The sequence below is a fragment of the Crassostrea angulata genome, chromosome 3 (assembly GCF_025612915.1).
Source record: "Crassostrea angulata isolate pt1a10 chromosome 3, ASM2561291v2, whole genome shotgun sequence".
In the NCBI taxonomy this organism is placed as follows: Eukaryota; Metazoa; Mollusca; class Bivalvia; order Ostreida; family Ostreidae; genus Magallana; species Magallana angulata.
Genome location: NC_069113.1, coordinates 7374594 through 7398189, shown reverse-complemented (window position 1 = coordinate 7398189; position 23596 = coordinate 7374594). Strand labels below are relative to the sequence as shown.

The 23596-nt window shown below is 33.7% G+C and overlaps 2 protein-coding genes across 3 annotated transcripts; one reads left to right on the top strand and one right to left on the bottom strand.

The window, feature by feature from the left end:
* The first annotated feature begins 1776 nt into the window (after nt 1–1776).
* Nucleotides 1777–18121, top strand: LOC128176000 (tRNA wybutosine-synthesizing protein 5-like). The gene is made up of 8 exons (XM_052841955.1): nt 1777–1794; nt 7781–8113; nt 14578–14729; nt 14991–15160; nt 16213–16373; nt 16588–16755; nt 16841–16943; nt 17595–18121. Exons 2-8 carry the CDS (start codon nt 7857–7859, stop codon nt 17880–17882), a joined length of 1299 nt encoding a protein of 432 aa, XP_052697915.1. The 5' UTR covers nt 1777–1794; nt 7781–7856; the 3' UTR covers nt 17883–18121.
* Nucleotides 18122–18651: 530 nt separating this feature from the next.
* Nucleotides 18652–23116, bottom strand: LOC128176001 (HCLS1-associated protein X-1-like). 2 transcript variants are annotated; one of them, XM_052841957.1, is made up of 7 exons: nt 22957–23116; nt 22108–22256; nt 21859–22001; nt 21231–21288; nt 20005–20150; nt 19599–19752; nt 18652–19423 (listed from the first exon to the last, which is right to left on the bottom strand). In XM_052841957.1, the coding sequence occupies exons 1-7, from the start codon at nt 23031–23033 to the stop codon at nt 19266–19268; spliced, it is 885 nt and encodes a 294-aa protein (XP_052697917.1). In that variant the 5' UTR covers nt 23034–23116; the 3' UTR covers nt 18652–19265. The 2 variants fall into 2 exon arrangements, with proteins under 2 accessions (XP_052697917.1, XP_052697916.1); XM_052841956.1 differs by having other exon boundaries at nt 22108–22268; nt 22957–23115.
* Nucleotides 23117–23596: the final 480 nt, after the last annotated feature.

Here is a 23596-nt window from a genome sequence, read left to right as displayed (position 1 = left end):
TATACGGTTTAACAAGAATATATATGGGTTACCCAATATCCAAGATATTCGACTTTTAAATAGCTTGAAATTTTATTGTGTTTAGCCGATCACTGTAAAAATCAAAGTTAAAATTACTGAACTTGTTAAGAAAACTGGCAAATATAATTCTTCATGTCCATTCTTGCGTCACTAGAGATATTTTTTCTCTAGACATTCAAAGCACATGTGGAAGAATCAGAGTGGATAAGAATTGAAGTATAGTTTACCAATGTGAAAAGAAGACACATTTGAATTTATAAAGGTTAGATATTTTCTTACTATTGATACCGGTATTTTATGGATAGCATGTGTTTGCAAATATGATACATTAAAGACTGAATTTCATTAATTTGATCCGTGCGTGCACCGGTTGACATAGCATATGATATCGGACATTTATGAAATAGATACATCGACACACCGTATATTGTTGATATCTACATATAACCAAGCTTTAAGCCTACAATAATGCTATTAATTTCACTACACTCTGCTGAATTGGAATAATGTAACTGTGTCTGGGGAAAGGCCTTCACCACAGTTAAAATGCCTCCCATTTACCCGTAATGTAGCAGAAAATTGCAGAATCGCTCCAAGACAATTTTGGAGAAAATTAATGAAGTTGCTTTGAAAATAACAGTCAAATTGTTCCTAACAAACCATTTTGAAGCTGTAAATACCTATCTTCGAAAAGTTTAATTCTATAATTGCAGAATTCGACATTTCTTCAACAACCTTTTTTTACACACCATGTTGACATTCGAAACTCTCGGGATTTTTTTAATATAGTAAATGCACTGTGTTTGAGTTATCTCCCGTATTTTCTTTGATGAACAGTAAAAAAAAGTTTCCAATGAAAATTTACACGCATTTGTTTTATCGTCTCTGAGTTTATCCATGCAAATGTGATATTGTGGAAACTTAAAATAAAGAGCCTCCCGTGATTTAGCGTGAATGTAATGCGCATGCGCAAGATTGTCAAATCCTAAAAAATCAGATGATTTCCGGAATTTTTTTAGGAAATTTTGTTAATTATCAATTAGCGAAGCTTGATTGAGAAAAAATAAAAACAAATTGGTAATCTACAAGTACCAATAACGTTTAGAATATATAAAACAAAAGACAGTACTCTTCCGATTCATCGGTATTAAAGCCCAAAAATTCGAGTCTATTATTTTAATATAGTAGTTTTAGTAATTTTGAATCTAGGGCTGTATTTCTATATTTTTTTCTTAAATTTTAGAATTACGTCGAATGAACCAGCCATACCATGTTAACAATATTTATGGAGAAAATGATTAGTTTTCTATTAGCTTTGATTAATAGACATCTATTTGCGAGCCTTCGATTTCCCTTACGCTTCTATTTTTACTTTTTTGATGTCTTAGATTCAGCGTTCGACAACTCGAACTAATTTACAAACAAAAGGACTGCGAACAATAGCATATTCTAGCGGCCTAACTAAATTTCATTTTTGGAAAGTTGTCTAATTAAAGTTATTTTTTATTATAATGTAAACATTTATGTATATTTTCATTATATATCAATGATTTGGTCAAACAAAGAGAGATAACTTTGTATTTTGGGTTAAAATAGCTCATTTCATAATAGAAAATAACGGAAATGTTTTTTAAAACACCCCCCCCCCCCATTAATAACTTTATCGAGATATATTTCTCTAGACATTCAAAGCACATGTGGAAGAATCAAAGTGGATAAGAATTGAAGTATAGTTTACCAATGTAAAAAGAAGACAAATTTGAATTTATAAAGGTTAGATATTTTCTAACTATTGATACCGGTATTTTATGAATAGCATGTGATAGCAAATATGATACATTAAAGACTGAATTTTATTAATTTGATCCGTGCGTGCACCTGTTGACAAAGCATATGATATCGGACATTTATGAAATAGAAACATCGACACACCGTATATTGTATAAGGGTTTGTTGTTTCACGGGGGGGGGGGTGGACATATGTTGAAATACATTCCAAAAAAAGAATTTTGCTTTGTAAATTTTCGAAAAATAAATAACAGATATGAATTAAAATGAAATTTTACTTAATCATATATCGTAAATATGTTATTATTAAGTTTTTATGCACATATTGGCTACTAAGTAATTTTTCAAGACCCCGCGTTAGCAAAACTTTTGTTTAAAGATAAATAATTTGATTACAAATTTTATTTTGATATAAATTGATTAGGATTTGATTATACTTTGTAGTAGAAAACTTAGTTTTTGAATATCTGACAGAAATTCCGAAATATTTGTATGTAAAATATAGGTGGGAAACGGGCGTAAGCGTTCGCAGTTCTTTATCTTTAATCTGCATCGACAACAGGTAAATATATTAAGAATGCTTTTGTAATCAGAAAACTTCATGTATAAACTTGCCTTTTTCAAGTGACCAGTATATGTATTATAACATGTGTATATTAATTGTATATGTCTATGAGCTGTACAGCTGTTGACTAATAAACAATACAATACAATACAACACATCGTTTTTCTGGAGTTCGGTATCATAAAATACCTTTGTTTCCTCTTGTTAAGAACATAAAATATACTTTTCTCTATCAATCAACGTGAGTGTATTCAATCGATACTTCCTGGTATTATTAATTGGTTTGATTGACGCTGATGTTTTAATCACATGCTTGGTAAAGATACTTTATTGTCTATAACCTATAAAATGTTCAAATAAAAAAGTTCATGTGAAAAGTGGGAGACTTTTGGTTTTATTTATTCTTTCGCTAACAAGATTATATAAATGTATTCTTTTAAGTAGATTCAATAAATTCGTTTATATAAAGCCAAAGTCATACATGTAAGTAATAATATATTTACCACTTTATATATAAGTTACATTTACAATCTGTTTGCATGGTTATTATGTTGTTAAAGGAGAGGAAATGGCACATTGAAATAATTTGCTTTAAATCTTTTTGACCATTATAAATAAAATATGTTCAAACCAAAGTCATATTAGAGCTTCTTTCGTTGTATACTGTCGGAATTCCTGAGGTTTTAATTTTTTGTTTCAATCATGTTTCTTTGTAATGAAACATGAAGATTGGTTTAATTGCAGTTAACTCTATGCAATTCAATACACATCTTCATGGTTGCGCTATTTTGTCCTCAGACACTTTGACTATTCTTACATGTAATACTGCGTTACATCTGTTTGTCCTCGGACACTTTGCTGACTATCCTTACATGAAGTACCATGTTACAGTTTGTCCTCGGACACTTTGCTTATTATCCTTACATGTAGTACCGTGTTACATTTGTTTGTCCTCGGACACTTTGCTGACTATCCTTACATATAATACCGTGTTACATCTGTTTGTCCTCGGACACTTTCCTGACTATCCTTACATATAATACCGTGTTACATCTGTTTGTCCTCCGACACATTGCTGACTATCCTTACATATAGTACCATGTTACATCTTTTTGTCCTCGGACACATTGCTGACTATCCTTACATATAGTACCGTGTTACATCTGTTTGTCCTCGGACACATTGCTGACTATCCTTACATATAATACCGTGTTACATCTGTTTGTCCTCGGACACTTTCCTGACTATCCTTACATATAATACCGTGTTACATCTTTTTGTTCTCGGACACTTTGCTGACTATCCTTACATATAATACCGTATTATATCTGTTTGTCCTCGGACACTTTGCTGGCTATCAAAAGATGTAGTACTGTGTTACATCTGTTTGTCCTCAGACACTTTGCTTACTATCCTTACATATAATACCGTGTTACATCTGTTTGTCCTCGGACACTTTGCTTACTATCCTTACATGTAGTACCATGTAACATCTGTTTGTCCTCGGACACTTTGCTGACTATCCTTACATATAGTACCATGTAACATCTGTTTGTCCTCGGACACTTTTCTGACTATGCTTACATATAGTACCGTGTTACATCTGTTTGTCCTCGGACACATTGCTGACTATCCTTACATATAATACCGTGTTCCATCTGTTTGTTCTCGGACACTTTCCTGACTACCCCTACATGTAGTACTGTGTTACACCTGTTTGCCCTCGGACACTTTGCTGACTATCCTACATGTAGTACCCTGTTACATTTGTTTGTCCTCGGACACTTTCCTGACTATCAAAACATGTAGTACCGTATTACATCTGTTTGTCCTCGGACACTTTGCTTACTATCCTTACATATAAATCTGATTTACATCTGTTTGTCCTCGGACACATTCCTGACTATCCTTACACGTAGTTCCGTGTTACATCTGTTTGTCCTCGGACGTTTTGCTTACTATCCTTACATATAATACCGCGTTACATCTGTTTGTCCTTAGACACTTTCCTGACTATCCCTACATGTAGTACTGTGTTACACCTGTTTGTCCTCGGACACTTTGCTGACTATCCTTACATATAATACCGTGTTACATTTGTTTGTCCTCGGACACTTTGCTGACTATCCCTACATGTAGTACCGTGTGACATTTGTTTGTCCTCGGACACTTTGCTGACTATTCTTACATATAATACCGTGTTACATCTGTTTGTCCTCGGACACTTTGCTTACTATCCTTACATGAAGTACCATGTTACAGTTTGTCCGCGGACACATTGCTTACTATCCTTACATATAGTACCATATAACATCTGTTTGTCCTCGGACACATAGCTTACTATCCTTACATATAGTACCATGTAACATCTGTTTGTCCTCGGACACTTTGCTGACTATCCTTATTTATAGTACCATGTTACATCTGTTTGTCCTCGGACACATAGCTTACTATCCTTACATATAGTACCTTGTTACATCTGTTTGTCCTCGGACACTTTGCTGACTATCCTTACATGAAGTACCGTGTTAATTTTGTTTGTCCTCGGACACTTTGCTGACTATCCTTATTTATAGTACTGTGTTACATCTGTTTGTCTGCGGACACTTTGCTGACTATCCTTATTTATAGTACCATGTTACATCTTTTTGTCCGCGGACACTTTGCTGACTATCCTTACATATAGTACCGTGTTACATTTGTTTGTCCGCGAACACATTGCTTACTTTCCTTACATATAGTACCATATAACATCTGTTTGTCCTCGGACACATAGCTTACTATCCTTACATATAGTACCTTGTTACATCTGTTTGTCCTCAAACAGTTTGCCGACTGTCCTTTATTGTAGTACTGTGTTACATCTGTTTGTCTGCGGACACTTTGCTGACTATTCTTATTTAAAGTACCATGTTACATCTGTTTGTCCGCGGACACTTTGCTTACTATCCTTACATGTAGTACCGTGTTACATCTGTTTGTCCTCGGACACATAGCTTATTATCCTTATTTATTGTACCATGTTACATTTGTTTGTCCTCGGACACATTGCTTACTATCCTTACATATAGTACCATGTTACATCTGTTTGTTCTCGGCCACATTGCTGACTATCCAAACATGTAATACCGTGTTACATCCGTTTGTTCTTGGACACTTTGATGACTATCCTCACATATAGTACCATGTTACATATGTGTGTCCTCGGACACATAGGTGACTATCCTTACACAAAGTAGTGTGTTACATCTTTTGTCCGAGGACACATTGCTGACTATCCTAACATATAATATCGTGTTACATTAGTTTGTCCTCGGACACTTTGCTGACTATCCTTACATATAATACCGTGTTACATCTGTTTGTCCTCGGACGCTTTGCTCACTATCCTTACACCTAGTACCGTGTAACATCTGTTTGTCCTCGGACGCTTTGCTCACTATCCTTACACCTAGTACCGTGTAACATCTGTTTGTCCTTGGACATTTTGCTTACTATCCTTACATGTAATGCTGTGTTACATTTGTTTGTCCTCAGACACTTTGCTTACTATCCTTACATGTAGTACCGTGTTACATTTGTTTATCCTCGGACACTTTGCTGACTATCCTTACATATAGTTCCATGTTACATCTGTTTGTTCTTGGACACTTTGTTGGCTATCTTCACATTTAGTACCATGTTACATCTGTGTGTCCTCCGACACATAGCTGACTATCCTTACACATAGTACCATGTAACATCTTTATGTCCTCAGATACTTTGCTTACTATCCTTACATGTAGAACCGTGTTACATCTGTTTGTCCCCGGACACTTTGCTGACTATCCTTACATGTAGTACTGTGATATATCTGTTTGTTCTAGGACACTTTGCTTACTATCCAAAGATGCAAAACTGTATTGTATCTGTTTGTCCTCAAACAGTTTGCCGACTGTCCTTTATTGTAGTACTGTGTTACATCTGTTAATTCTAGGACACTTTGCTGACTGTTCTTACATGTTTGCTGCCTATCCAAGTATGTAGTACTGTGTTATATCTGTTTGTCGTCGGACACTTTTCTGACTATCTTTACACATAGAACCGTGTTACATCTGTTTTTCTTCAGACATTTTCCTGACTATCCCTACATATAGTACTGTGTTACATTTGTTTGTCCTCGGACACTTTGCTGACTATCCTACATGTAGTTTTGTGTTATATCTGTTTGTTCTATGACATTTGCTGACTATCCAAGTATGTAGTACCAGATCGGCCATTGTGATAGAAAATGTTAAACTCCATTTCATTGGTTAATATTTCTGATTGTCCAATCAGAATCAGTCTTTCTCGAAGAAGTGGCTGGCCCTGTCAGAAGTCAATGTGGCTGCAGAATAAAAGTTCAGTTTGGAGAGTATTTAAGGAATTTTATCGGAATTTAAGGATGAAATTAAGTAGCGTGCGTTTGATATGAGATTTTAAGAGATTACTGCGAATGTTTCTCGACTTGTTGCAACACTGCTGTTGTCTTAGGCAAAATCCCATCGTGAGCCCTGGACCCGTAAATGGCCGAGTAAATATAAACTGGCGACTTCGATAGAATAATGACGTATATCTCCGCTATTTTAAGACCCATCAACTTGAAATTCTACATGAGTGTATCTTAGACAACACTTTTTCTGAAAAAAAACATACATATTGCAAGTGTTGTAAAAAAATAATTGATTTATTAGGCTTTTGAAGCGAGCTGGTAGTTTTTTATCTGGGTCAAAGCTCGACCCCTTTCTTTATTTATGGTTACATTGAAATTAATGTTAAAACGGGCTTGGTCCCTGTGGTTTTTATTTTGATTTTTATTTTATAACGGCATAATCAGATTAGATCCAGACAAGTTCTACTTTGACAGTTTCATAGAAATACCGGTATGAACAAAAATAATAAATAAAACGTTTGTGACGGAACACTAAATTAGGCAAAAGTTCATTTTTCTATATGTTTCAAAATGTTTGTGGACTTCCCCAAAACTTCTACGATTGTTTACTTGTATAAAACATGTAGGGCGAAATATTCTTCTAATAGTTTAAGTTGATGTAAACAGGATGTTGATTATAATAAAAATCTCATTTGATTCACACATTATCACTAACATAATCTCTCTCTCTCTCTCTCTCTCTCTCTCTCTCTCTCTCTCTCTCTCTCTCTCTCTCATGGATCCTATTTGGTATGAATTGTTTAAAAGGTTTGATTGAAAATCTGTCAGTTTAATATTATCAACATCCAAGTTGTGCTATGCTTCAATAAAGGTTATTGTTCGAGTGAGGAACCGGAGGTATTTATATCCTTTAACAGTTTTAGTCGAGCGTAGAAAGGTGTTTTAATACATATCTGTGTCGTATTTTAAAACACATAGACGTCTCTCTGCAACAGGTGTCCAGCACTGGCTCTCTGCCCATATCCACACGACCACCGATAGCTGGCTCAGGAACCTGCTGTCTGACACAAAATGTTAAGACTTACTATCTGTGTTATAGCCTTGGTCAGCCAACATGTAGTGGACTCGGATGACCACCCTAAGGGTCACCTACAGCCTCTTGGGCGGCACCGACCACCCGTGGGGAGTATCGAGGAACGGGCCAGCTTCCCTACACCACTAGAAATGTTTGAGAAATACGTAAGGGGCAGCAAGCCCGTGATATTTCGCGGCATCTTGGAGAAGGGCATGCTGCCCGCTTACAAGTTGTGGACGGACTCCTATCTGAGGTAATCTAGCGTTTGTTGTCAACTTCTATTAAAAGCTCATTTCAGTTTAAAGGGGCATGGTCACGATTTTTGTCAAATTTTATTTTTATGTTTTTATTATTTACAAGGCTTTAGAAATGCATTTCTAATTAAGCAAGATACAGGGCTCACAATTCTTTGTCATGTAAACAAGGCTCGTGCCCTGTTTTTGTTTACAAAGGTTCTATATACCAGTAAAAAATCTTTTTCCAGCTTATTTGTCTATCTTTTTATTTATTTTAAGCATAGATATACAGTTCCTAACGTTTAACACATTCGTTTTAGGTTTAAAACTGAAATTTTTACTTCAACGTTCAAAATGTAAACAAACGCTTTGTTTACATAGCGAATAATTTCAAGCTCTGTAACTCGCTTATAAATCAACAAATGAGACTCGAATTTCGGTTGCCTATTAAAAATGCCTTTTTGAAGCATTGTAAATATTAAAATCGGAAAAATAATTTTTGACCAAAATCGTGACCATGCCCCTTTAAAGTCTCCTTAGGCGCAAAAATTCATATCGCCATACTGTATATTATTTGATAAATCAATAAGAATGACGAAAGAAAATTAATTTTCTTCATTGTGTATATCATGGTTTTCCCAGTGTTCTACTGCCACCGAATCCAGGATGTGTATAATAATATCCTGTTCACCTTAATACTTAAAACAGTTTCTGTTATATTTCATTCAAATGTTTACCTGTGGGTGTGATTCGGCTCTCACTTATATAAGTGACGTAGCTACGTTGAAGCACCGTAAGCACGTGCGGACCAATTATTTTCAGGATCTTACTATTTTAAAACACTAATTTTTCATTAAAAAATCCCACTAGTTGAAGATGAAGATCAAGTACTACGGATAAACGAATATCCCTCTCATTACAATCTACTCAAATCCGTTTCAAAATAAAAAGAAAACAACACTGCATTTTTGGCAAAAGGAGAAAATATTACCACAGTGCTTTAAAATTTCATAAAAAGCTATAATTACGTTTGTATTATATGGTAACCATAAATTACAACTTTTATTTCCTTGTTAGAAATTAACCAGATACAAAATGGGTTGAAATACCTACTAGTCGTCAAAAACCGAGATTCCAATTCCAGTTTCAATGTATTGTCAGTCGTGCTAACTTCATGTATATAAAAACTTTGTTTTCAGTTTTTTGAGATGTATTTTCTGAATTCTTTGGGATCTGTTGGAGTATGTTGCGTTTGACAAATTCTTATATTTTTGTTCCAACATATTTGACAAAGTAAATTAAAAAAAATAGGAAAAAAATCAATGCTGACTATTATCCTATATCTAGTAGACCTTTTTCTAAGTACATTTACAATATAATGGCTGAGGTATTAAAACTAACGCCAGAATGAAATTAACTGTCACCGTAATTGAAATATGAGCTCACCGCCCCCGGACCCCCCGCTTTCAAATATTTTTCCCTAGCTACATGTACGCCACTGAACATGGATTGTTACACGGATTAACATTTAGTGGGCGGTCGACCTATGTCTCTCTGTACTTGAAAGCTTCAGCGGTAATTATAGTGTTCAAAATTCTTCTTGTTTACTAATTTCATGTTTTCAAGTCAATAAATGCATGGCATGTATCATTCCTTCTCAATCTGTTACTTTCTTTTTATACTTGGTAGTATAATTAAAAATAAGCAGCTATATATTGACGATATTGTTGATTACACTTACGGACACCTGTTGCCAATATGGTTTGCGTGTACATGTATGTTATATTAACATGCAATTTCTGAAAAAAGATATGCACATAAAATTTATTTGTTCATCAATCGATGTAGTCATATTCATGAAAGTGATATATGGTGAATTATTGATCATTTTGAAGCTATTCTACCTCATTTTACTAGATTTATCCATTGTTGGAAACCCACGGTCAGTCTTGCTTAAGCTTATTGACCATATTCACTAATCATTTTTATTTTTTATAAATTATTCTCAATCAACCAATGAGGAAGCAGAACGTTTCGTACTTGGAGGTATAAAAATAATCAAAGTACTGAAAGTACTGAAAAGCGCTAACCTAGCTTGGTTCTACGAAAATTTACTGTGTGCAAGCGTAGGCGGAAATGAGCCTTATTGAAATTTTGGTTTATGTTTAATGAATATCAATTTAAAGTATCGGAGGCCAGATTTCTTTAAATATATGTTACTTTCTGAAGATGATGTGAATTAAAGCTGAACACGACTTGTATATGGATACTTGCCTGAAAAAAGATATGTTAAAATCACAAATTATACCTTTTGAACAGTAATTTATCACAGTTTTTGACATTTTCTTGCAAAGAATCGATTTTATTTTTCTATATTTTAGCTTCTGAATACGCACTATATTTTTTCATCACTGCGTAGCATCCCGTGCTGATGTACGTAAGCCCCGCAAACCAATCGTATCTACTCGGCCATTTCCGTCACCCAGATAACTGGTTCCCTATACCTCTTACCAGTTTAAATGATTATATTTCTGCTCATAGAGGGCAGTTATTCCTTGCACCGGAAATACAAGTCTAACGACAATAAAGCGCTGAGCTATGCTTAACGCTTTAAAAATGATTTACCGGACATGCAAAATATTTTTTGTATAAAAATGCACGCGTATTCATTAAAGCGATTGATTAAATTTTTTTCAAGAGAATTTGAAAGTGTCAATAGAAATAAGACATGAATGATTCATGATAACGAGTGAATTCAATGAGTTGATTCACGGTCAGTTGGCGTATGTTATGGTGTTCCGACTTCTCTTGAAATGTAACCTTCCTTTACAACCGTGTTACTTTGACGTCTTCTTTTATTTATTCCGACTTTAGGAAGGGGTCTTTTCTGGTTTTCGATTTGTCAAAAGTAAATTTGATTAAATGTTCATTAAATCAAGATTAAAAGAAATTAAAATATCATATTTTTCTTTCTTGTATCATACATCTTGGCATAGGAATAGAAATCATAGTTTAGAATCTAACAAGAACTATATTTTTGGCGGAACATTGGCGTAGGAAAAGACCACACGTTTTTACAATTCAGAATTGCTGTAGATTTATGAGTCTTATTAGCATTTTTAAAACAGTAACATTAATGTTGGATTCTTACAACTAATTCGAACTAATGATAAGATACTTATATTTCAAATTATGTTTTTGAAATATGATATGTCTATCAAATTACATTTTTATTGGCTTTTAAAGAGCTCATTCTATATATTGTATGAAAAATTAAAATCACTAAAATCGGATTTTCTCTCTTATTAAATAATCAACTGTCCATTTATATTTTTATGTAAAGTCTTCATAGTATGTAAATATCAGAAATAGTTATATTGGAAGCAAAAAAAAATAATAATAATTAAAATATCTCCAAAATTTAAGAAAATTAGAGGAAATGCGGGCTAAGCAATATAAATTTTAGTTTAATTATTTATTACTATTAAGTAGTAAAAGCTGAAAGACATTCTGATATTCTATCATTTCACTGAAGAATAGAAACATCATATCTTAAACAGATATGTACATAACTGCAGATTACTACATTTATTTTTTATCATTTTTTAAGTTGAGGAAAAAGATAGTGACTTTTATGCAAAAACAAGAAGGTCAAGATGTTCATTGAAACGTGAGTGCAAGTAAAACAGAAATACATGACTGTATGACAAGATATATTTCAGAATTTAGACTTAAAACACATGAATGTTTTGTCTCTTATGGTTGGCGTTAAAATTTTATATGTCTCGTTCAAATAAGCAAAAATTACAAAGATTTATGTATGTATACAAATTGCTACGGCAGTTGTTTTGCATAGGATACACTAGGTAAACAGTTCAATTTTGACATGCATAACAGATATCTTCTCTCAAATGATAATAATCAAACATGACCCAGATCGACGGTTTATAGTAGAAAGGAACACAGACCTTCGATAAATAGAACCATTTTAACAATAGCTTGGACTTTGGGTAGTTGTTTCAAACAACATTGTTACGTAGACCTGTCTATTTTATTGCTGGCCATTCAGCCACCTCTTTGAAATCAACAAGATTTGTCTAGCTTTTGGGCTAATACATAAGGCAATCGCTTCGTTTTTAACTTGTCTTGACGCAAGGAATAGATAGCTACGCCCTACTGAAAGTCCAAGGTCTTGTTAAAATAGTTGCGTGGACCCTGAGGTCCACGCAGAAAATATATAAGCGAGGTTAAACCGGATGCAATGGGGAAAATTCAGCCTGCGCATGAGCTAGCTTGGTTCCTGTGCGTAATGGGTAGCTCAGGGAACCAGGCTAACACGTTTATCTGAATCGGGATCGGAATTCCGTGCCATATGCACGTATAAGTTCAAAGGCGCTGTAATTGTAAAGTTGTCGGTAAACAGTACAGAAACAAAGTATTCCTTTTAAAGAAATGATTGGCATGTGATATGAACTACCAGTATTATGAAATACGTTAATGTTATGCCGAAACTACAACATGCATCAAATAGCATAAGTTGCAATGTGTTGTTGTTTTCCGAATACACATGTAACTTAACGTAGTCGAGGCTAGAGAACTTCCCGATTAATTTTTTTATGCATTTAATTATGTCACTATAAAAGTTTGAATCTCAAGAAAAATGCATCAAAATATGAAATTCTTAATTTACACAAAGCTGTCACTGCATAGTTAACAAAGTAGTGCGAATCGTAATGTGTGCGCAAATAGTAGAATTCACCGAATGCCTGATACTATACATGCAAACTTCATTCATAGATAGATCAAAATTATTTTAGAAGTATGAATCCTTTAAATTCTGAGATAAAAAGTCAGGGCTTTACATACATGTATACGTAATACAATGTTAAAAGCAGAGGGCTAGAGTCGGTGGAATCTCTGATAATCTACAGGCTTTCACGTTTTCGTTTGAAACACATGCCAATGGTCCACGTATTGTAGTCCTTTTTTTAAGGACAGCAACTTGTTTTATGGTATAGCTCGGAAGCATTTATATTTGATATGGCAATAATGTGCGTGTCATTCTTAACGTTTTAATGCGAATGATAAATAATTCCATGAAATTTTATTACTATTTTTATTTCATTAATGACCCGACTCTTAGAATCTAGTTTACTCTTTTGATAACATATATTTACAGAGAAGATATTTAATGTATAAAAAATTTCATAATTCAATCAATATGATTGGATTCGTGATAAACAATCGTGATTGAAACATTGAAACAATGGGTCTTGTTGAAACTTAAACGCAACGATGTTAGAAGGCAATTTACCGACGATGCCGGCCACAGCTGCTACGTGCACATGTGCTTATTTAAAGAATAAAATGGATATAAAAATTTGGTGGTTCAGCTGACGTGTGTGGAGTAAACTTCCTGTGTATGGAAGAATTACTAATGTAGCGACCATTGCAGAAAAAAATTACATGACCCGCCAACGCGGGTTATGTATTTTTTCTGCAATGTCGTCACCTCCATATCCTGCATGAAACAAAGAAAGCAATTTGTTGTTTAAATATAAATGAAGATGCTGATTGCATTCCCAGGTTTTAAAAATATTATCACTAAACTGCTCTTTTTTGCTGGTATCATTATATTGTTTTATTAAACCTTTAAGGAGGTTTTTAAACCTTTATGTTTATTCATTGCATGAAGGCATTGTTTATGATTTTGCCTCACTAATAGGATGCAATGCATCGTTTTAATTTAATAAAATTGAATTTTATTTAACACTTTTTATGAGTGAAATATTTGGTGTAATTGATTTCAATGCATCTCATATGCACGTGTTGATGTTGATTTTAGAGACAGCTTGAGCAAATACCCTTATCATCCTCCATCGTGTTTTCATAGATCGTGGCTCGAGACACTCAGGCGGGTGGTGGGTCAAAGCTCGGAAAACTTGTACACGCTCTGTCGGAAAGGCCCGATAAGCTGCGATTGGTCTAAGATCAGACCACAATTGCCATGTATTATAAAATAATCCATGCAGAGTAGCACTCATTTGTCAAAAATCCTTTACAGGAAAAATCTAAGTTTGTCATTAAAAAGGGGGATGGAATCTTTTATCTAACGGAACTTGCCAGTTTCCTCACATACATTTCATTTGCTTGATAGGGATTTATCATAATCTCACATTTTTCTTAAAAGAACGAATAATTATTATCATAATTATACAGTAGTATACATGTATTGAATAGATATAAACACTTTTATAGTAATATTGATGCATGTTATACGTTTTATAGATGTATTTGTATCTCTGGATGTATTCCTGTTGGCTCTGTGTTTGATATTGCTAGGGTTTTTTTTTAATGGATGTATATGTACACGATTATGTCACGTGTATATTACATACATAATGTATATACATGTATGCATCATATAATTGATATAGAAACATATAAATAAATTCCATGAGTGATTCGTTAATAACTTTAGAGAGAACCATGGTTCCGAATACGTGTCCGTGGAGAAAGGGAAAAAAGAGAACAGGAAGTGGAATATGCTGAACATTACAATGTCTGAGTTCCTGGACAAATACCAGGAGGAGGACATCTATATGGTCAACGACGCCTCAGAGAGAATGGCAGGTATAACTATATAAGATGCCAATTATTGATCGGCTCTCACTCACTTTGTATGCAGAAATTCGCAAAAAACCCTACCCTTATATACTTAGTTTATACATATTTGTTTTTCCAATACTTCCCCTTTTTAGAGAACCCCCCCCCCCCAAAAAAAAAAACCCAACAAATAATTAAATAAAATAACTACATTTATATCCTTTTGTGTATGGATGTTAATGATAGTTAATTTAACAAAAACCATATTGTTAGCAATATTTCTTGCAGAGGACATTAACATGCCGTCCATGTTGTTATGCGGTGGTTTCCAGAGAGTGGTCCAGAACGTCATCATGTGGTTCAGCAGTGGGGGGACCAAGTCTGTCCTACACAACGATGGTCTAGATAACGTCAACTGTCTGATCGACGGCGAGAAATACCTGGTCATGATTGACAAGGTGGGCAGTATTCTACTGATCTGATGATAACATGCTTTTTTATTATGTCTCTATCGGCTTTTGGTAAAAATGTCAACAATCTAAAAAAAAAACCAATTACCCTTTGTATTTAGATTTCGATGTTGATCATTTTTTGAATATTGTAAACGTATAATATTCAGCGTGTTCAGTAATTGGCGTAAATTGATTTTTTAGATGAATATACCTAGTTATATACAGATTATATGAATGTCATTCTGTAGATTCCTAATTAAACGCGGTGAATAAATTTCCGCGTATACGTAAACCTCGCGGATTATAAAGTCTCGCTTTCATTTTTCAGACAGTTTTGAACTATGAAAAATTATAACAAAAACTTGGTAATCACGATTTTATATTTTCGTAATAATTAAGTACCCGCATTAAATAAAGAATTTATAGTACTTGATTTAGCTAAAGCTACTTTCCGTCAAAACAAAGCTAAAAGAATGCACATAAAAATTTAAATATTGTTACTCTATAATGAAAGTTGTTATTCCAATTAGATGGTTTCCAAGAAGGGTTAATTCTTTTGCCACAAATTGATAAAAAGGTATAGTAGTAAAACATGTTATCTAATACTTGCTACAGTTGTAATGTCGAAAAAAGCAAGACCAGTCCCGACTATATGCGTTTACATGTACATCGTCGGAAACCCACGGCCACTCTCGCAAGCGTATGCGAGACTGGCCGTGGGTTTCCGACGATGATGCGTGTACTGAATGTTGGCAAACTCGCTGATATTTCTTAATGAATAATAATTAACGTCCTATTCAAACATGGCCAATCCTAATTTTGTGAGGGAAATCTCACCAATCGCGTGAATCTTCAATCAATAGCATGTTGCTTCTTTCACACCATTACAAAGTTTCAGTTCTTCATTGGTAGACTAAAAATGATGAATATTTGTGAAACCAAGGAAATTTTTCAGCGACCTTGTCCAGTTGGCATATATAAAAATGGCTGTGGGTTTCCATCGATGTTAGTTGGTGGTCAGTTTAGTCTAGTTAAAACTTTTTATTTTTTTTCTCAAGAAACTCAAAGCAGATGTAGAAGAGACGGGTTGGATTCTAAATGGACAGTATAGCCAAGTGGACGTGGAAAAAGTAGATATGTACAAGTTCCCAAAATTCCGGAATTTACCGTGGTATGAGGTTAAAATGCAGAAGGGTGATTGCATTTTTATACCTTTCAAGTAAGTAGGATTGAGATTATGACCATATTTATTGTTATATGAACAGTATCTTCCTCGGCTTCTTGTCATTATTTTAATCACCATCGTCAACATCATCAAAATGCATGTGTTTATAGTATGATGGTAATACGACAAGCTTACACAGTAATGACAGTATCAGTCTGGCACCATCTTCAGCTTACAGTGTAGCCATTACTCATTCTATTTCTTACAGATGGTACCACCACGTAGACTCAAAGAAAGGACGGAACCTGGCTATTAACGTTTGGATACACCATCTCTCTAAATTCAACGCAAGCGATTGCAATGCAACCCCCACAGACGAAAACCGATTTGTCTCTGTAGCCAAGTTTTTGCAAGATAACAAAAAGATAGATTTAAGGTCAGAAAAACTATCATTTTCTTTGGATTTTATTGCTGTATAATAAGACTTTAACCATTTCACACCCGAGGCACTATTTTTTCAGAGATTTTTTTCTTGGAGAGCTTGAAGATAAAGAGTTCATTGATTGGTCATTCTTTGAAGATCTTTTGAAACCATCAGGGCAGGAGAGAGCCGATTTAAAAAAGGTGGACTTCTTCAAATAACTTTTTTTGAAATACACTTTTATAAACTTACATGGCAAAAACGTCCAAAATCGAAGCATGTGATCGACTTCCATCAACGGAGAAACAATGGGTCGGTTTCATTCCCCCTTTTTACATCTACTTGACGTCCTATAGGGTTATTCGGTGGTACAATTGTATGTGAGAGGTTAAATAATATTAATACTAGTAGTAGGCCTTCTGGCCCCTTCACTCGCCGGATATATCAGTATATTTTTTCCGTTCTTACCGCTTTAAACTTCGAACTATAATTATGGGCACAGCCTGACAGGGAAGAGGTGGGTCTTTTGAATTCAACTATAATTTGAATCTAAATTAGTGATACATGTACAAAACAAAGCATTCCATGTGACTTTATGAGATTTAGTCTAATGCCTTTTTGGGATAAAGTTAATTCCGGATTTTTCCATATACATATCTACAAATTTGAAAGCAAATTTATGCTAGATTGGATGAAATGACACCATTACAGTCGCTCTCAAAAAAAAATCAGTAATTTGGGTAGTTCGACGACGACCGGAAAATGTTTAACCAATGAAGACAGATATTATGAAATACCCTGTGTTTTACAGAAATCATTTGTTAGACATGTATAAAGGGTTCTGTCCATTTCAGCTCTTCGGTGATTTGGATGCTGATGGCGACGGGAAAATTGTCGAGCACGAGGTGATGATGGCAGACTTGACCAGAATCCTGAAGCAGTTGCCGACTCTACAGGCACTTGTACAAGGCGAAAATCCATATGACACTAGTGATCAAGAAGAGAGTCTGGCAGAGTCGCTAGACCCTGAAGACATAATGGAGGATTACACTGAAAACGTGTTTGATGACGTATTAAGCGAGGACTTGGAACATTTTGTAAATTCACCCAAACAAACAGATACAAGTAGAGATGAGCTTTGATTGTCGTTCAAAGAATTTAATCCATTACAATGTAATCGTCGCAACTCTATATAAGTATCTTATAAAAATACACATTTCACTTAAAGTGAAGCCATTGATATGTTTAAGATGGAAGTGGAGCGTATGTATTAGAAGAAATGGCGTTCCTTTATCACATTACTAGTATTTCGATGTACAAAATGGTGTATGGGTACCTCTTTTTATTGACCAAATTTCTAAATAAACATCTAATAATTCGTTCCAATATTGAAATCCTTTTTGATTCAAAATTAACTTCAATCCAATTCAATTTAGAAGAAAAAAGTTGAAATACAATTACAAAAGAGGAAGGATTTGATGTATTAGTCTTTAGGGAAATTCGAGACATAAAAGGCGGTAAAGATCATTAGACTTTGACAACAAGTGAACGCTGTCAAAAGCAAACCTCTCATATTTACTCCTCACCTTTACTAAAACTTTACCAAATCAACATGGTTTTTTTCTAATTGGTTTGCTAGATCAAAAATAAATAATAAGGAGAATTCAAACGGATCGCTATTCGTCTTCTTGAACGCTTTACTGGTTCTAGAACAGTTCTTAAAACCATATTAGTGAATGTTTATGCATAATTTATATTACCTGTTAAATATTTTCCGAGAAACCAAAAGTGAGTATTTCTCAATATATATTTTTATTGCAATGCTACAGCCAAAAGCAGTATAAGACAGGGTCTTTGTTAGATTCTTGTAACATAGAAACCTGGACCTATTAACGGTAACAGAGAGAAAGGTATGATGAAAACGGCATGCTTTATTGTTCTCTGTATGGCAAACAACACAAACATTCATTAATGCATTAAAAATTCAGATAGTTAAGATATGATATTAATTAAATTTAATCAAGAATTATCTCTTTAACTGGACGTTCCAAAATTAACAGTATCCAACTACGTGTAGGTGGAAATCAGGGTGTGAAAAGATAACCATGTATTGACAGTTTTATACAGCAAGAATATAATTGTTTGCAGTAAAGTATGTTTGAAAATCGTGTATATTCAGAACAAGATAACAAAACTTTACTGTGTTTAAGACAAAGAATTTCATAAACATGAAATAAAATACACATTTAAGTCATTGTGTTGATAATACAATAACAAACTTGATAAAAAAAATTCCTCTTTCTTGATGTAAAAATAAATATGATCTTTGGCTTTCCCAACCTTTGATGTTGAAGAAGGAATGAGATTATACTGAAACATGTATAAGTTGAAAGGTTCCAAATTATTTCCTCCTCTATCACCATGTATTTTGAAAGACAATGGATATTCAACAACAGTCAATCACAAATAAAATTAAAAATCTGAAGTGTGCTCAGATATCTCCTCTAGAATGCACACTGTGTACTTTAATTATCATCTTTTGGTCCAAATAGTCTAAAGTTAAAGAATCTGTCTAGCAGGGAACTTCCATCTATCTGTTGTGTTGTAAATGGCGGGCTCTCTGGTAGTAACGTTGGCTGTTTGGGTGAGTGTTTCCAGTTACTGTCAAAATCTTTCTTTTTGTCTACAGAAGTAAAGATTTTTAATTAGAGTAATCTCCCTTAGAGTTACACCAAATCTGTTTCAATGATATCAAACTCACATATAAATGTAATAATTCTGATAAAGAAATAAACACTTGCTTCTATAATGAATCTAAATCATTTTTTTTAACATGAGAACATAATAAAGTTTGTTACCTTCATCAATATTGGTGAATGTTTCGACAGTTTCTGGGATTCCTGATTGGTCCACTCTAGTGGTCACTGTGTGGGACTTGTCCCCCATGGTCCTTGTCACTGTGGTTTCCTCTCTACCCGAGGAGTCTCTGACTGTCTTTTTTTGTTCTATTTTCTATATGAATATCAAAGGAAATGTAGACTGGGAAAAAACTAACAAAACTTCTGTAACATATTATAGACTTATGAAAATGTATTTCTTCAAGTATTTATGACTTTGATTTCTTTCAAATATGAAATAATTGATATTTTACTCTCTGTTGGTAATGTTTTGCATGTTCCTGCCTTTTTTTTCATGTTTGTGTCATATTCCAAAACTTCATCAAAAGGCTTATGTGTTTAAGAGTTAGACGGACATTATAATTACCCCATCAGCTCCTCTAATTGTGGTGACCGAAACACTGCTCCCCCTGCTAAAGAATCCTCCTCTCGGGGGGGTTGAGGGAACCAACCCAGCTCTAGGGTTTGTGAAAACTTGTGAAAGGTCAATATTGTCTCCTTCTTTATCTAAATCTATTAGAAGAAGAAAGATCAGATAATCTTAGTACAAGTTTCAATACAATATAAGCTTAAATCTTTGATATTAAACAAAATTTTCTATAAAAACCTTCTATTTCTAACTTTTCATATATTTCTGTCATATCTATTAAATTCACATATGCATGAAGAGATCATCATTAGGTTTATCTCAAAGAAAAAGTCACTATGAAATGAGTCCTATAATACCTTGCGAAATTAATCTGTGCAATGTTTTTTAAAGAAAATTCTGCCATAAATACAACACATGGCCTGAATCAATCAAAAGTTGTATCCAAATGACAATGTCAATATTATAGTGGTTTGTTTTTAAAAACTGAGGGTTTAAATCATTAAGTGCAATGGCTTTCAATAGAAAGGTCTTTATTGGGGCCTGGCAGTGGAATCAAAACCAACAAAAAGAAAATGATATCTTTGTACTTATCAAAATATCTGGGAAAAGGACTTCCCATGCATAAAACACACTAATCGAGGAAATACGAGGCTTTTTGTGTTCTATGTAATGCATATTTGAATATTGAATCTGGTGCCAAAAATGATCTAACTAAACATTCAAAATGGCTAAGTCATGTAAAAATGCTTCTGCACAAAAGTCTTTTAGCATTATTAAAAAAAATTTTGCTCAGAACTTAACAATGAAACATGAATGCCCTACTGTCTTGTAAATTTAACCAGTATGTGTATTGCTCCTAGTACATGTACATACCAACATCAGAAGTAATGGAAAATTAAAATAGCAACTGTTCGTTACCATGCTTCTTTGCAATAAAATATTGCATATACATTTTAACACATATTTCTGTTGTATATTAAATATATACCTTTGAAATGCATGGTAAATATGTCCTGAATAATGTTACGCACTAAGACTATTTTTTTACTTTCCAAATCTGGTCCACCAGATTTTCACATGTTGGAGGTTGGCAAGTATGAATGACATGCAACTGTATTTATATGTGATAGAGTGGGAAGTCTTTTCACACTTATTGCATACCGGTATTCAACTTCAAAAAATATATGCTTTGAAAGGTAACAATAAATGTGCCACTATCGTACCTTTATCTTCTTTGATGACTGGTTCTTGGGGACCAAACTTGTGGAAAAAATCATCAAACTGAAAAAACAGAAAAAGTACTTGCAATACGTTGCTTTATTCTTTACATTTATTTAACAATCAATTTGGTCCCAATACAGGTGTTTCAAGTATGAACAAAGATGTTCTTGTTTCTTTTGTTTTACCACTGGGAGCTTTACCTAGCAATTGATAGATGAACCTTTGAATGCTAAAATACATGTATAGTGCTTTTTTTAACCTGTGCTCAATATTACTTACAAAATTTTTTTTTAAAAAAATATTAAAAATTATTTTTTAGGACAAAGATGGATTGAAATGTAACACATAAACTTTACATGTACATGTATCTGTAACCTTTATATAAATTTTAGTTATTATGTTTTATTAATAGGAACACTTTTTCTCTCATCATAAATTATTACATGTACCAGTATACCGTAGTCCTTCAAAATGAACTTTTAACACACATTAAAACACCCCACAACACCCCTAATTTTCCAACTTTAGCCAAAACTGGTTAAAACAAGCATTGGCATTTCAAAGATTAATGGCTGAAATAAGTTCTTGGAAGTTAATAATAAAATCAATGGCTGATATGAAATTACTCACAAAGTGATGAAACCCTCCATGTCTTGGTGGCATCGGAGTTATTTGGTTGTCAGGTGAAGATTCTGGTTCTTTAAGCATGAAGTCCCGTGGGTTACCTCCCCTTGCATTATCACTCTCAGGAACCCCTCCAGGAATACCATTAACTGTACAAAGAATTTTGAGAACAAAAAAATTTTTTTTTGTAAAATTCTTCTTTTATTCAAAACGTCTTAAACAATCAATGATTTTAAACCAATCATTTGAACTTACATGGGATATGCATGCCCCCAAAACCACGAAATATTGCCTCCATTTCTCTCTGCATCATTTCCATGTGTTTCTGCATGTCACCAAAACTCTCTGAGAAAATGACATTTAAATCTTCCTCATCCTGAATGTTAGGTGTCTGATGTCTCTCTCTGAAGAAGAAACTTTTAAGAAAAGACATAAATTCATGAGACAGATTAAATGATGGTGATGAAAATTATCATAGTGTTTAGGATTCAAAAGAATTTCATCATGTTTGTAAAATTACTACAAAGGATAAAAATTACCAATATGACCATACCACTTTCAAGTATTGCATCGATCATGTTCATTCATTGACCAAAAGTAAATGAAAAGACAAACCCAAACTATAGTTTCCTAGCTTTTTTAACGATTTTGATATTTTACTTGCCAGGAATTGGTGCCCCATTACGTAAACTGGAAATTCACAGCCTCCAACTGAAAGAGGCATTATTCTTTACATGATTTTTGAATATTTACGAGCCAAATCAAATTAAATGCTTAACTCACAACTAATTAATAAAACAAGCATCTGAGCTATCCTTCTATCAAACAAATCTAACCGTCGGACTACTTTCACTTTTAAACCTGTTTAAATAAACTGTATTACTGGTGGTTTAAAAAAAGCATCTAAAAGGAATAAATGATTGTATTCTACTAGATTTGATGATTATTCATGGTTGATGCTTTTAACAGGCAATGTCCAATCACCGTGAAAAAAATATAATCAATACCATGATCAACATCTGCTGTAACAGATTTCATCAGACAACAACCATGACATTGAACATGTTGAACATGTAATGTCAATGAAAATTCTCAGAAACTTACGGATTTGAATCTTCGTTTGGTACTGGTGGTTTTGCTGGACCAAAGAAAAAGTCGTGGAACATGTCACTGATGCCCATTGTCGTTCTATAAAAAAGCTGTGATCGTTCGCTATTTATTCTCGTTCTTTCTGTTTATACCGGAAGTGATCACGCGTAAGAGATGTCATGATCACATCTTACTGCAAATAATTCGTATACCATTCGTATATTTTATTCATTTTAATTAAGGGGCTCAACTTGATTTTCTAAGTTAAAAAAATAAATAATAATAATAATGGTAGAAAATAAAACCAGAAAACAAAAATAAACAAATTTAAAAAAAACACACACATGCGTTTGTTAAATAATGTGTAACTTTCACTGACATTATCGCGCTGCATGCAAAGTTTAACAATTACCATCTTGTAAAGGGATCGTCTCAAAGAACATTCATATATCTTAAGCAAATTGTGTAAAATTCCGCAAAACAATATATATATTATATACATTTTCCTCAACGACAGGGAAATATTAAAACCAAACCCGTTAGATCCACAATAACTTTATTATTTATTTTTCAAGAAAAATGATAAATCAAGTTGCTTTAAAGAAATATTCTTTTTCTAAAAGCATGTGTACATATATGTATATAATCATATATT

What these genes read in the sequence shown, in the direction of transcription:
- LOC128176000 (XM_052841955.1), top strand. Translation starts at nt 7,857, where the DNA reads ATGTTAAGACTTACTATCTGTGTTATAGCCTTGGTCAGCCAACATGTA. An exon ending in CGCCTCAGAGAGAATGGCAG is followed by an intron (nt 14,730 to 14,990) that starts GTATAACTATAT and finishes TATTTCTTGCAG; the next exon opens with AGGACATTAACATGCCGTCC. An exon ending in AACAAAAAGATAGATTTAAG is followed by an intron (nt 16,756 to 16,840) that starts GTCAGAAAAACT and finishes CTATTTTTTCAG; the next exon opens with AGATTTTTTTCTTGGAGAGC.
- LOC128176001 (XM_052841956.1), bottom strand. Translation starts at nt 23,033, where the DNA reads ATGGGCATCAGTGACATGTTCCACGACTTTTTCTTTGGTCCAGCAAAA. An exon ending in CCAAACGAAGATTCAAATCC is followed by an intron (nt 22,269 to 22,956) that starts GTAAGTTTCTGA and finishes TTTTCTTAAAAG; the next exon opens with TTTCTTCTTCAGAGAGAGAC. An exon ending in ATTCACCAATATTGATGAAG is followed by an intron (nt 19,424 to 19,598) that starts GTAACAAACTTT and finishes TTACTTCTGTAG; the next exon opens with ACAAAAAGAAAGATTTTGAC.